The sequence below is a fragment of the Oreochromis niloticus genome, linkage group LG9 (assembly GCF_001858045.2).
Source record: "Oreochromis niloticus isolate F11D_XX linkage group LG9, O_niloticus_UMD_NMBU, whole genome shotgun sequence".
Taxonomy (NCBI): Eukaryota; Metazoa; Chordata; class Actinopteri; order Cichliformes; family Cichlidae; genus Oreochromis; species Oreochromis niloticus.
Genome location: NC_031974.2, coordinates 32785144 through 32800174, shown reverse-complemented (window position 1 = coordinate 32800174; position 15031 = coordinate 32785144). Strand labels below are relative to the sequence as shown.

The window sequence follows — 15031 nt, the reverse complement described above, 5'->3', positions numbered from 1 at the left end:
TCACACTGACAGAACTAGTGAAACAAAACCTTTCAAAGAGCAAAAAAACTACCATCGAAATACAGTTTACATTTCTACATACTGTCCTGTATTAGAGCACCAATACACTACTGAACCCCCCCAACACATGCACTGGTCTCCTTTTTTGAATAACACTTGTTTAAACACACAGCGTGCACACTTGTATAAAAGAAAAGTGTTTATTTGTAACTACTTTCAAAAGAAGAAGGACTACAGTATGATCTTTGGGTTAGAGATGAACAAAATACATTGTGCAGGAAAAAGAGAAAATGTATGAGAAAGAGGAAACCATCAGTTTTAATATGACGTTCACTGGATTCAAGCAACAACAAAGCACTCAGATACACTCATAACATCTAACTAAAGGCTTAAGAAAAGCTTTTAGTACATTTGGGTTTCATAATCTTTTTTTTGCTCTTTTAAAAATCTGAAAAATTCTTTTCTCATACATTTGCTCAGCAGGCAAAGCAGCATCATAGCTGTGAAGAAATCTTCACAAATGAATGGCCTGCAGCACCAGAATACATTTTACAGCTTGTTTCGCATGTTCATTGCCGGTGCCAGTGTATTAGAGCGGTCCACGCTGGAACCAGCTCACATACCACTTGTGTTGTAACACAGTCAACAAACACAGTTGAGCGGTATAGAGTGGTCTCGCAGGACTTTGCTGTGTTGCAGATGGCTAAAACTTTATATGCACGTTGTGTTGTGGTTTATAAATGTGTTTGTTTGTTGCCTTATATTTTTGTTTTAACAAGAAGCGGGCTCGGTGCGAGATCTCACCACAGGACACGCTGCACAAGCTGCGCCCGTGCGTCAATACAGAGCCGCTACCACGACATAACAATTCCAAGCAGTTCTCTCAGACTCAAGTGGCACAGATACATATAATTTTTCTTTGTGGAGCTTACATAAAATACAAAAGCAGATACTTTTATGAAGATGCAAGCTAGACTGACATCTTTCATGACTGGTTGCTCTTTTTAAACGGGGATTCCACAGATTCTACACGTCAACGTTATTTTTCCAGGTGCTATGAAGTCCTGATGTTTAGGTGAAAACAGTATATCTCCTGTGTTTGCAGGCTGGAAGCACTGGAATACATTATTTATGCTTAGGCTACAAGTTTAATGCATTTTTTGTCAGGAGTGTAGACTTCAGGATGAGGCAGAATCCAGTTACTTTGATAATATGACACCAAACTGAAGGTACTGACATGTCTGTTGTGTCCACAGGGAGAGACGGGTGATACTGGGCCAACTGGTGCTGCTGGAGCTCAAGGTGCCCCGGTGAGTTGATTAATCATTAATATGTATTTGTACATAAACAGTTAACTCAGTGCTGTCGTTGATTTTAAACTGACACGTAAAGTTTTGCAGGAAAGTGCAATCAGGACATTAACACAAGAGCTGAAATTAATTGCAGCTTTTAAACGCTGCTGTGTGCTAGTAAACACAAACACACACACACACACACACACACACACACACACACACACACACACACAAACCAGGAAACAGGAGATGGTAAAAGCTGTTTTAAAGCTCTGCGCTTGAACATGGAGCAGTCAGGTTACTCATCTATTTTACGGGGGCAGTCACTTCATCATGGGAGTCACTTTCTCCCAATAAAAAGTCTTTTATCTACTTGTCCAACAAATTTACTGCATCTCATTGATTAATGTTGATTATATTTCTCTTGGAGCAGTCCATCCTGGATACAGACTCTTGTGTAAAAGAGTCCGTTAAACTCAACAGAATGGATCATTTTTTACAATAAATTGAAGGTTACATTTGACGTAGCAGAAAATATCTTGAGCTTCATTCACAAACTGAGTGCAATCAGTGTTCCAACATTTCATTTGCACAACTGTCAGTCATCGAAAGTTTCTAACATTTATTTCTTTGTAAAAACACATTTCGGACAGTCTGAGACCTGCCTATGAGCACATATGAAGACCTGGCTTTCCCACAAAATCCTTAAACTTGCATATACATAGTATATATATACTGTATATACAAGTGCATTTAAAATAATTAAAAGGTCCAGAAAAGTGTTTTCACTGTTGTTCACTGTTTCTATATTGATTACACTTAAACTGACACATACATTACACATATATCTAAATGTCTTTTTAACACGAACGGTCAGATCCTGCAGAACAGAATAAAGGTAACTGTAGTTTTTACCCACAGACAGATGCTGTAGTCCTGTTATAAGGTCATGTGATTAGTCTCACTGTCACCCACCACCTTATTTTGTTGTTCGACATGAGAAGCAAGGCGTGAAACAACTGTCTGCTCCTTTCTGGCTCTGCTAATGGCCAAGATGTAAAAAAGAACACATATCATTTAATAAGACATGAAATTAGATCCAGGGAGCTGTGGGTCATCTCTCACGAACAAATGAAAAATGAAAAGTTAATTTTCAGCCGCTGCTTTGGCCCCTGTTGCTAATTAGAAAGAATGTTGGTTTACAGCACTTTATTCATATTTTCACCCCAAATTCTGTTTATACATGTTTGGTTTTACAACACGTCATTTAGATTTATACTTACTAAGGTGCATATTTCATGTGTGCTTGTGTTGCTTGCTGTCTGTTTCAGTCTCCTGTGGGAGCCAGTGTTTTTGAAGCCTGAGCCATATTTCAGAATTAAAGCCGGCGTACATCGCCCTTTGAGCTCTTTCTTTAATCATTTTTTTCTACTTGCTCAAATCCATGTATTAAATATAAACTCCACAACAGCGAAACACTAGAATGGACACTTTTTATTTTCATTTTAGAGCCAACGGAAACACACATACAAACAATCTTACTGCCGTTTTATGGACTTTAGTGACTTTACTGCAGAGTTAGGTGTAATGGATTACCATGTAGTACTAGTTGTTACTGTTAAATTTACAAATTGGCCGTGTTTGTAGCTTGAATATACTTTTATATGAGGCAGTGAGGAAGACAGAAATACACCTCGGGTTTATTTATATGGGAAGTTTACAAGTTTACTTGAAAAACACTCTCAGGCTGCTGTAACATCCTGCAGCTCCTCATGTTTGCACTTCTACATCCTACGTCTGTAAATGTAAATGAGTGGTAAAACATCACTGCCACACCCCACAGCCACACACTTACTTCCAGTTTTTAACAGGACACATATACACACAAAGCTAGTTTTTCCACAGCTGCCAGTGCTGATATCCAGACACCAAGTAGCATTTTGCTGATGCATTGCTTGCAATAAAGTCTATTGCAGTGGATACCCACAAGTGAGCACACACTGCAGGCAGTATCGCGTGCTGAACAGCTCCCCACTGCTTCCCAAAGCCAAACCCTCCCTTCCTAATCAAGCTGGTTTTCACATGCTATGCTGGTGAATGTAGGTTTTATTATTGTAAGTAGTTTTACCATGCTGTGTTGTCCCAGCAGTTATGGACTTGTAACAGAGGTCCTGCACAGAACTGTCTCCATGTCCATGTTAAGCTGTCTGATTCCCACACAGTCTTAGATATAGACACATGAGTTCTTTAGTGATGACAGCTGGGCTCAAGGTGATTTTCTTTAGTGTTCTTTGGCTCAATGAATAGGATTGTTTGTGAGTTATAGGATGCTTTCATTAAAATGTATTGGAACTTTGCTTAAAAACTAGCTAAAAACTCTATGTTAGACATACAAAGCTTCTCTGAGCTTCTGTGTGGTCAGAATGTGAAGTCATGTGAAGTCAAAAGCAAAGTGATTTATCACATGCTTAAATAAATCTGACTCCTAATAAGAAATAGTTCCTTCAACCAACCAACCAACCATTTTTGTGCCACTATTCTGAGCGCATGTAAAAAAAAATTTGAGCGCACGTAAAAAACATTTGCAGGTGCAAGTGTTGCATTTTGAGGAAAAATTCATTTTGAGCGAAGAAAAGCTGAATTTGAGTGAACAAAATTCATTGCTGCGTGCAAAAAATGTATTTCAGTGTTTGCTATTATCCACACACACACACACAATAGCAGCCCCTCTTGCTCAGTTTTTGCATTTGCGCTTGCTCGCAATGTGTTGCTCGCGCTCTCAACATTTCTGCCCGTGCGCGCTCAACTAGTGGGTAACAGGCATCTCCGAGAACGTTAGAGCACTTATATGTGATGTCTCGATAAATCGAGCAGACATTTGAAGTTTACACAGCAACATTCTCGCATGAAAATATCTTAAAACTTTATTTTGTGACCCAGAAAGAGTAATATTTCAAACTCTGCCACTCTGTGTTCCTCCACCACTGCCTCGTTTGAGTTTTGGACGAAATGGATTCTGGGATATTGCATTTCGTCATTTCGATCTGATTGGAGACCAAAACAGCCAATCAGATTTTTTTGCATCCAAGTCTGTGATTGGCTGGTTTTGTGGCACAAATATAACGGTGTACAGAAAGAGTTGAGCGTGCACAGGCAGAAATGTTGAGAGCGCGAGCAACACATTGCGAGCAAGAGGGGCTGCTATTGTGTATGTGTGTGTGGATAACAGCAGACACTGAAATACATTTTTTGCACGCAGCAATGAATTTTGTTCACTCAAATTTAGCTTTTCTTCACTCAAAATGAATTTTTCCTCAAAATGCGACACTTGCACCTGCAAATGTTTTTTACATGCGCTCAGAATAGTGGCACAAAAATAACGCCATAACCATCAGGTCAACAGTCAGAGAGTAACGTGTTTCACTCTCCTCCTGATTCACCAAACTCATCCTCCCAGTTTGGTGACCTGACCTTCGGCGTTACTCAGCTCCACTGATCCAGAATCCAGCTTTAGGTCCTTTTCTAGATGCCAACGTCTGTTCTAAAATGATATTCATTCATTCATTTTATTCATATATTTACAAAGCGATGTACAAGTACAGGCAGTACTGTTGTACCCAGTGTTAAAACCACCACAGTGTTTGACCTTTAATCAAAGGAAGACATGTCAAGTACAAAAACAGGAATCTCTCCATCATAAAGGTTCATCTGAAACAGAACTTGGTACAATTCTCAGACACTGAAATCGATGCTGTACTTAAGCAAGTTTTAAAAAGGGAGCAAGAACGAGTGCGATACTATCCTGCAAGTTAGGCGTGATTCTCCAACACGTCTCTATGTGGTATTGGCTTGTTTTCCCTGTTCCAGCTGTGATACTACAGCTGTGGATACTGTGGTTACTAACATACGAATCTAATCTCTGTTCACCTGCGAAATATCAAAGCTGTTTGGGCTACAGCACTTCTTCTTGTCTCTCTGCCTCTTCTGGCCTCTCAGTTCATCTGTCATTCCACCCTTTCCCTGTTTGGCCCTCTGCTCACCTCAGGGTGAAAGTATGATGGTGTTTCAGGCTGGCGGCATTGTGGAAAGATGGATGAGAATGATGAATGTTCTAATGCAGGACCCGCTTCACTCTTTGTGTTTATGTATTGGTTTTTAAGGTTAGAGTACTTGTTGTCACACTGAGCATCTTATTGGTACCTTAACTCTTTCCCTCTTGAATGCCTGTTAAAGTTATTGGTCTTTATGGGGGACAGAGTTAAAAGCTTCAGTCCACGAATGAGGGTTAATACTTCAGGGTTGGTGTCAGTTACTCAACATCTCCAAAATCAGAAAAATCATTGAAAATACATTAAAACCAGTTGCTGAAATACTAAAACACTTCCACACAGAGAGATTAAGAAAGACGACAGGAAGCAAACAGGATGCCTCTTTGATTAGATGTCATCTAATATGTCACACACCTGCCGGTATCCACATTTATCAGCCTTATTTTAAACAGCTGACTCTATTACACACTTACACAACCACAACTGATTTATCTGCATCAGTAAAGATTCACACTGGGAATCCAAAGTACGCTGATACACCAGTGTTAACTTAACAGGTGGGAACTCAATGCTTCAATAATTCTGCATTTCTTTAATCAGAGCACTGTGTAACGTAACCACCAAGTGATAATTACCTCAATCAGGTTAAATTATTATATCTACAAAGTTTTTTCCAAGCAGAATCCAAGAACCACAATTTTTTTTCTATTAGCTGTAGTGGAAGATGAACACCAGCGTGAGCTGAATGCTTGAATGCTGAAACGTGAACAGTTGCCTCCTGCGCATGCAGACAGCTGTAGTGACAACAGCAGAACCTTATTTGAGCTGGACAGCTTACGCTTGATCTCTGAAACAGCAGTTTACAAAAGAAGGTCTCTATTCAAGATCTGTTCGCCTGCTCGGTCTGGAGCTCTCACTCATTCTGCAAAGGCTTTAACAAAAAGAGTCTAACAGACGGAGCTCAAGGCGATCGTTCTGTCAGCTGCTCTTTCTGATGTCACACAATTTTCAAGCTAAAATTTCAAGCCAGTGATGATGAATCACTAAGATGGTGAGAATACAGGAACATTTGGACCAATATATATGTCCTCTATACAATTTACATATTTAGTGAAGCAGCAGTGGAATTATTTAGACGCTGTCCGTCTGAAAACTGTCATAACAAACCCCATCATTTCATCATCAGGCACTGGCTCCCACCTTTTCACAGTTTCAAATTTAAACTTGATCTTTATTTGACATCTGTAGACAGTTACTACATCATTGTCACATTACCTTTGCATGTAAATGTGTTGAACAAAAATAAAATGCAGTTCACTGAAGCTGAGCTGAAGACTAAATACAGCTTTATGTAATCATGTCCTTCTGTTGCTGTAATCCACAGGGGGCCCGAGGACCTCCTGGTGAACCAGGCCTACAGGGACCGCTGGTAAACTCTGAAACTAACTTGTGTCAGAACTCTTGGTGACACAAGTGGGTGACCTTAACTCATTCCTTGTGTTCTTGCATTTAGGGTGAAAAGGGGTTGCCTGGCCCACAGGGTCCCCCTGGAATAAAGGGAACACTGGTTAGTACGACATCACTTTTCATTTGCTTCCACTTTTTAAAATGTTTCTTCAAGTATTCACAGCAAATTAGGACATTGTTAACTAATGAACATCCCTCAGGTCGCCCAGTAAGTCACTGAGGGATATGATTAGGGTAGCCACGTTAAATAAAAAGGTTTCAGAGACTAGAGCACATGACCTTTTAAATAAAGTCCTTTGCATGCATTCTGCCTTTAAAGCTCTTCTAAGATTTCTGATTGCATACAAATACACAAAAATTCCTTATAAAGGGGTAGATGTTAGCTTGAATGCTATCTTTAATATTCTCACTTGAAACCTGATGAATGTTAAGGTCAGTGATGACCCTCTCCGTATGGGTGACAGGATCAACTGATCAATCAAGTTGTCTGAGCATTCAGTTGCCATTAGCCAAGAAGCTAGCTAATGCTATTAAAAGCTATCACTAGCAAACCAGCATGATGAACGTAACCTGAATTTAACTGCAACAGTAACTTGGTTGCTTACCATTTGTTGCAGAAGCTAATTTTATATAAACACATTTTCCTTCCTCATGCAAAGTTGTGACACACAACAACATGATTGGTTAGTTGCAATGTTGACCCTGGACGACGGTTAATAAACACCAACACAAGGATGTCAGATACACCATATATAAAATTGTTCTCCAAAGTTTTGGCAAATAGGGGATAAATGCTCTAATCATTTAAACTGATACACATCAACAGCTGTTTAATATTCTTACACAAAAGACCTTATTGCTGTTCTTTAAAAATATAGGGTTGCAAACCTCAGTGCATTTAAGATATTAATACCACAGTGAACATAGCTCCTTAGGCTACTTTGTAAAAGTGCAATCACAGCAAAACTTTTTTCTCAGCTTTTCTCTCGTCTATAGGCGCTCCTACTTTTAGAATCACAGGGTCCAACATCATTTTTTCACCATATGTGTCTACAAAACAAAATATTTTGGACTCAGAATGAATCTTTGTGCAGTTTTATGTGTGCCATCTCCAGATCTCCACACTACCGTCCCTGTGGTGAGCTCATAATGAGATCATTAATTCAGCCACGAATCCTTATGATTCCATTCACTGATTTATTTGGCAATATCATTAAGGCTGCGAGTGCCTGTTGCTGTAGACCAAGAGTCAGACCAGCATGTGCTGTGGGTTATAGCTGTACACACAGTATGGAGACCCCCCCTCTGGTAAACAAGATTACACACAGAGAAATGCAATTACAGCAGAGCTTGGAGAGCACACGCTGCTCAGTGATAATGGCTGGACACGTTCACAGCTTTGTCACCCTCCTATGGCCAGAGTGAGACAGTACAGCTGGAGGGAGTGAAGGAGGGTCTCAGTGAATCGTGCTGAGGCCTAAGGACACATCAACACAGAAAACTGAACCAGAAATGAGATTAATGGCAGATATTTTCTGTATCAGTTCAGCATCGGTCTGTTTTTTGCAGACTGCTCTACAGATCAGAATGTGCGGCTGCACAAAGGTCACCTTTCCACAACCACGAGCTTCATCTTTGAGTCTTCATCCTCCTCTTTCTATTTGTGTCAGTACAACAGAACACAGCTATGACGTTATCCCTGCAGTGGGCCTCTGACTTATCTGACACACACACAGTCACAACACATACACGCACACATACACGCACACTGAGTCAAGAGGGAGGAGGAGAGCGTGTGGGCGGGATGAGCCACCCCTTGTAACTAGGCAACCACATACATTCTTGTCATTATAAAATATACATAGATTTCAAACTTACTGTTAGCTGACCAGCTGACACCCATTATATTTGGCATTTCCAATGTGCCTGTTTGTGCTTTGGCTCCTTATATATCATGTACAGTCATATGTTTCCTCCAACTCGCTGGATAAGTAAATACATTCAGGTAGCCTCTGGCTGTGACAGGTGAAGCACCTTAAACCTGCATTCTTTCCCACTGGCCAGGTGGGGATCATATTTGAGATGCTCCAGAAGAAAAATGTCATTCCCTGACTGGTTGGCAGTGGTTCTGGAGGTTGCTGGCTTGCTGGACAAAATCTTTGCACAGAAGGTGCTGCACCAAAAACCTCCTTGTTCTGGTTGCTAGCAGAGTTTCAGGTTTGCCACTAGAGTTTCATATTTGTCTGCAAACACATGGTAACTCTGAGCTGACCAGGAGTAACACTTGTAAAAGTGACACAAATGCTTCAGTTTGCACACTTCTCACAGTGACAGTACGGAGAGGAGCTTGCTGCTGGATGTAGAAAAGGGCATTTCCATTCAAACAATAACTGCAGTCACATGCTGGTGACCAAACCAATCACAAGGAAGAGTTTGCCAACCGACTTGTTAAACGAACTTCAGAGGACGATAAACAAGTGCACACAGCACAGGTGAATGCAGATCCAACAGAAATAATTGTAGTTAAAAGCTGCCGTAGATATCAGCGGTGACACCTCTGCTGCGTCCAGTTTCCTGCGGGGAGTTGAAAAACTGGCAGTTAGCGGGGATGAGTTCAGAGAAACTAACCATGATTAAGCAAGTTTCAGTCAAAAATGAGAAATCCAAGTCATGGGAGGTGAAGAAATCACGGAGGATGTTAGCTAGTGATCTGGTGTCCACCAGAGCCAGGCTAATCAACTAGGAAATAAACATTTTTCCCCAGCAACAGGTGGATAGCTGGGCAAAAATAGGGGTAACGAACTGGTCTTTAGGCCTGTGTGACTGGTTCCTCATTCACTTGGTCACAAATTGTCACCATTAGTCACACGTCCAAAATATCTGAGAAGTTAATGTCATGTGGTTAGCAGTCATCTGTGTTAGCTAGTTAGTCAAAGCAGACACATTTCTAACTTTTAGCCAAAACGAAATGTAAGAGAATTAGTAACTAAAATCACCCCAATGCACCCCCGGTTATGTTTGAATTCTCAAGTTTTGGGAATTGGTGAACTGAATCTATTTCTGTGACATCAGCATATCCACGTGTAATCACTGCTTTTTACATTCAATGGATGATTCAGAAAATATGGAGAAACTTAAATAATACAAATTAAGACATCAAATTTCTATTTGACAATAAACAGATATTTACTGGAATAGCATAACACATAACAGAGTGAGAAACAGATCAATTCCAGCTCCATTGCTGCAGCCTGTATCTGCAGACACACACGAATCAGCAGTAACAGCGATAAGTGTATTGGGTATTTTTTGCCTTTTCCTATCTTGACTGTTAATAAAAGAGCCCAGTGCTGCCTGTTCCTCCCTTACAGTCTGGCATATTTCAGGATAGTAGAATTTATTTGTGTGGTTTTTTTTCCTGTTGTGAAGGCATGTGGGAAGATAGAGCAGCTAACACACAGCTTCAAGCTGCGCTCTTGATACAGCAGAATGCTTTGTTGAATATGCAAACTCTGTGTGTGTTTACGCACACCACTGTCCAAATGTAGATGCCCCTGTGTGTGTGTGTGTGTGTGTGTGTGTGTGTGTGTGTGAGTGTGTGAGTGTGTGTGTGTGAGTGGACCTGAGCCATCTCATTTCTCCCTCAGTGCCTTCTGACTAAGCCGTCACGCACTCTGTCACATTCAGCCCAAAGCACTGTGTCTGTCTCTTTCATCTCATTCTCTCTCTCTCTCTCCTCCTCCTTCCCTCGCTCTCTCACCCCCATCCTGCTCCCCCTCCCCCTAATGTTTGTCTCCATCCAGGGAGCCCAAGGGCCCCGGGGGCCGCCTGGAGAGATCGGCCGAGATGGTCCCAAGGTCTGTGTGTTGAATGTTTTAATTAGTTCCTATGCTAATGGCCTGCTACTCCCCAGCCGCTCGGCTATTCTCAGCCCGTTCTGATGTTGCACCCTTCCTCTCCTCTTGATGTTCCCGTGGAGAAAAGTGCAGTTTTCTAAGCAGGAGTCAAACTGTTTGGAATCAGTGTGTAGGTGTTTCTCAATAAATGCCAAAGATGGTTCATGCTTTTGACTCTTAATGTGCAGATACTCAAATTTCTTTACAGCAAAAACATTTGTGCAAAATTAGGTTTCACACTATGAACTCATTTAGGTGCTTATACACAAATGACACAAGCCTATATGCTATTTCACTTGTGTAAATTTGGATCATTTCAAATAGACAAATTCAAACCAGATTGTTCAAAATCAAAAACAGATTTTTTTTAACTTGTGTGAAAAAAGCTTCAGAAATGAGATCAGTCTGGCTTTTATGTGTAAACTGTGAGGAAGGCCCCTGTGAGGACATTGTTTTTATCTTCACAGAGACCAGCACAGGGGGCATGAGGACACATTTCTCTGACCTTGAAATGCATATTTCCTAGCCCTCTGGAATTTGTATACTCAGCGCAGCATGCATGGCACAAAGAAGGAAGGAAAGGAGGGGGTAGAAGATGATTTCATGCATATGAAGGTGAAAATGGCCTCTTTGCTGTTGTGTTGAGCAGGAAAATGCTGCTTGATAAAGTGGTCATTCCAACCTGTCTGTAAGGCAACATAAATAGACATTAGTCAGTGAGATTAGACTTAAAGCAGTCTGTACTGAGCCCAGTATATTTGTTGTAAAGGCTTACATGCACAGTCAATGCATGCGGAGGCCTCCTTGCCTTCGCATCACCTGATTAAATTCCTGGAAACTTCTGAGGCCTCTTAAAATACCAGGAACACGTGATGAGAAATGAGGAGCTGGGGTTGGACAGTCTACTTAATTTGTATTGATTCTGGGGTATCTGTTAGCAGAAACCGTTTAAGATTCATAATCATGTTGTTATAGATGTAAGTATGCATAGCATGAGCTATTTATTGAGTTCTCCTTTCACATGTTGTGCTGCCATGTTTCTAAAGTAGCCAAACTAACCCAAACTGATCCTTGAGAGCCTTTTACACGTTAACTTAAAGATGGCCCGTCTCTCACTCATCACAGTGGGACAGTATGAACGCTTAGACGACTATAACCAAATCACTGTTCTGCTTCAAAACAGAGCAACTTTCAACCTGACCAGATGTGACCACGAGGTTTAAGATTAAGTTTAAATTCATCAATCAAGCTAAACAGATGACTGAGTTCATTTGCTGCTGTGCTCAAGCACAGCTGTGGCAGTGATTATTACAGTACAGGTACAATGGGAACGCAATATTACTGTTAGCTAGTTTTATTGTTAGCCACTGTAGTTACCTACAGCACACACCTCTTATATATTAACATTTTAAGCACAAAAATGACCAGGAAACTGTAAGATTCTGAGAACGGTTTGAATATCACGCTTCTCTCTATTTTTGTAAATATAGGATGTGAAGTGTAATTTGAAAATGTAGCCATATAAATCATGCACATTGTATCCTTAAGAAAACATAAGGCTCCCTAAAAAGGAAGCAACATTTTTGCGCGGTGAAGCTTCCAAACAGAAGATGCAGCACATAAAAGCTCTTTCAGCTAATTCAGTTCTGCGATTGAAGACGGCATAAAAGTAAGTGCAATCGACTCCATATCGACCAGCTGCAGCATTAAAATAGTGCTTGCAAGCAGCACAGTGTTTGTAATATTGGCAGTGACAGCGATGCCGTTCTGGTGCTTGGAAAAGCTCTCTGTCCTCTAAATTTAGTCAGACACTTTTGTGATGTGCTACTCTGATTGGCACAGCTGGTTAACAGGGAAGAGAACAGTAATGGGCCTGGCTCAGAGGATTATGATGAATCACTGTACTGTGTGATTTATACTCACCTTCACTCATCTCCTTTGCAGCTTGTGCTGCGCTGGAGCTATACAAATGCAAATAGCAGCCATGCACTAATATGCCCTCTGTGACCCTTGTGCTTGTCTCGATCTTCAAAAACTGCATTAGAGCTGAGAATGTGGGTAACAGATGACCCTCAGGAGTACACTCAGATGAATGTTGTGTGTGTTTTATTCAGGGGAACTGTGGAGATCCAGGGGTGGTTGGTCCTGTTGGTCCACCAGGCCTGACGGTGAGTGGAGTGCTACCTTTGTGTTAACCATGCTAATATAATTTGGACAGTCGTTAGACAAGATGATCAGAAATAAAAAAGCTTGACACAAGGAAGTTAGAATTAACATTTTTCTCTCTAGTTTGTTATCTTCACAGTTTTTTTTTTAAAGTCACAGTTTTATTTAATATCGGTTTTATTTTACTATATTATTGCTAATGATACTGATTTTAGCTAACAGTAAACCAATGTAATGACTCAAACCAAAGTTAACCAACATTGACTTTCTCCACTAATAGCCAACACTGAGCCAGTAGTTTGTTTTGGAGCTTCCTTAACTAAGGCATTGGTTACTTTATCATCTGTGTGACAATACTTCAAAGCTTTGCAAAGACTATTTGGAACACTGGAAATGGTATTTATATAGCGCTTTTCTAGTCCCTAAGGACCCCAAAGCGCTTTACACATCCAGTCATCCACTCATTCACACACCCATTCACACACTGGTGATGGCAAGCTACATTGTAGCCACAGCCACCCTGGGGCGCACTGACAGAGGCGAGGCTGCCGGACACTGGCGCCACCGGGCCCTCTGACCACCACCAGTAGGCAACGGGTGAAGTGTCTTGCCCAAGGACACAACGACCGAGACTGTCCAAGCCGGGGCTCGAACCGGCAACCTTCCGATTACAAGGCAAATTCCCAACTCTTGAGCCACGATCGCCCCAGTAGATGGACTGGTCCAAGTCAAAGTGTGATTGCACAGATGTCAGATGCAATGGATTCAAAGATAGCTAGCACAGCTAGCCAGCGTCCGGGAACAGCTAGGAACTATTTGGACCTTAATAATAAACGATACTATTGAAAGTCCATAAAAACACTGCCAGCAGTAATGACAGCTGTTATCAAGGCCAAAGGAAAGCATGTAAAATCCTAACTTTTATGGTTATTATATGTAAATAAGGACTACTTACTTGTTTCATTTTGCTATTTGCCAAATAAATATTAAAATTTTAGTTTTAAACAAGTCTTTTTTATTTCTAATATATTTGGGTTTTCTTGTATGTTTTTATGACAGGTGGTCTAGTAAATTTGTTAAGCACTGTACCTGTAGGAGCCATATCACATCATTCTTAGCGTTGCTAACAAAGGCCATTTTTAAGCATTTTCTGTTCTTTTTTTTTGTTTTTTTAGTCGCTGTTGGGTCCAACACTCTTTGTTGTTTTATTATCTTGACATGTCCCCATGACCGGTTCTGCAGTCTCCTGCTGAGATTAAATACAAAAACATGATGATAGATGAGACGTCTGTTGATCTAGTATAAACATTAACAAACTGTCATTCACTTGAGATGAATATACATGCTTGATATTCAGGACTCGAGTGTGCTTTGGTGTGTCCTGCGGCACAAGTGCACAAATTGTACAATAATGCTAAATGTATTTATTACTTCCTCAGTTTACGTCTCAGATTTCTATGAATAGTTTCATGTTTAAATGAGTTCAGTTCATGGAGAAATTATTTAGGGCATAAGTTTAAAAAGAGAATCGACTCCACCAGTTTTTTTTAACCATGGGCTCAATCCACGTCCATGCTTTGCTTGTAGCATTGTGGACTTAACAGGCCAATCTATTCAGGGAGTTTTCACAAGAAAATGTTTATAATATATTTGTGTTTTTGAAGCATGAAGCAAACCCGACCAAGTAGTTTTGCTTCCTAATCCTAAACCTAAGCATTCGGTGTTTGAGTTTCAAGGATGTTTTGTTAAATTAAATCCTTGCATACACATTAACAAAGAAATGCATTCATCACATCATTGTTGACCCATCCTGAGCTGGGGTTAGGGTTCGGCTAACACTGATATTGTACCTCTAAATCTAGATGGGTCATCAGTGGATGCTAGGCCTGATGGGGTTACATAACGACTAAGTCATCACCGAAGATAAGGAGATCTAATCCTAACGCTGCTTTGGAGAAAAACAAAAAGTACTTTTTTTAGTAAAAACATTTTACTCATCTAAGAATTGCTAAAACATGTGAGAACAATTTTCAAAAGCCAAGTAGGCTAGATATTTAAATATCACATCTGAAGGTTAAAGTTGCAAGACCTCAGAGTTTTATTAACAACAAGTGAAGTTTCGTCTGTGTTTGTCTAAAACAAAGATACAGCAAACATT

The 15031-nt window shown here is 40.5% G+C and overlaps 1 protein-coding gene across 1 annotated transcript in view; it reads left to right on the top strand.

The window, feature by feature from the left end:
• si:dkey-225n22.4 (collagen alpha-1(XXI) chain) overlaps positions 1 to 15031 on the top strand; it is a 67471-nt gene that overhangs the window by 33304 nt on the left and 19136 nt on the right. Inside the window, exons 19-23 of the mRNA XM_019362846.2 lie at positions 1257 to 1310; positions 6729 to 6773; positions 6858 to 6911; positions 10615 to 10668; positions 12822 to 12875. Coding sequence (XP_019218391.1) covers positions 1257 to 1310; positions 6729 to 6773; positions 6858 to 6911; positions 10615 to 10668; positions 12822 to 12875 — 261 coding nt within the window. The remainder of the gene's footprint in view (positions 1 to 1256; positions 1311 to 6728; positions 6774 to 6857; positions 6912 to 10614; positions 10669 to 12821; positions 12876 to 15031) is intronic.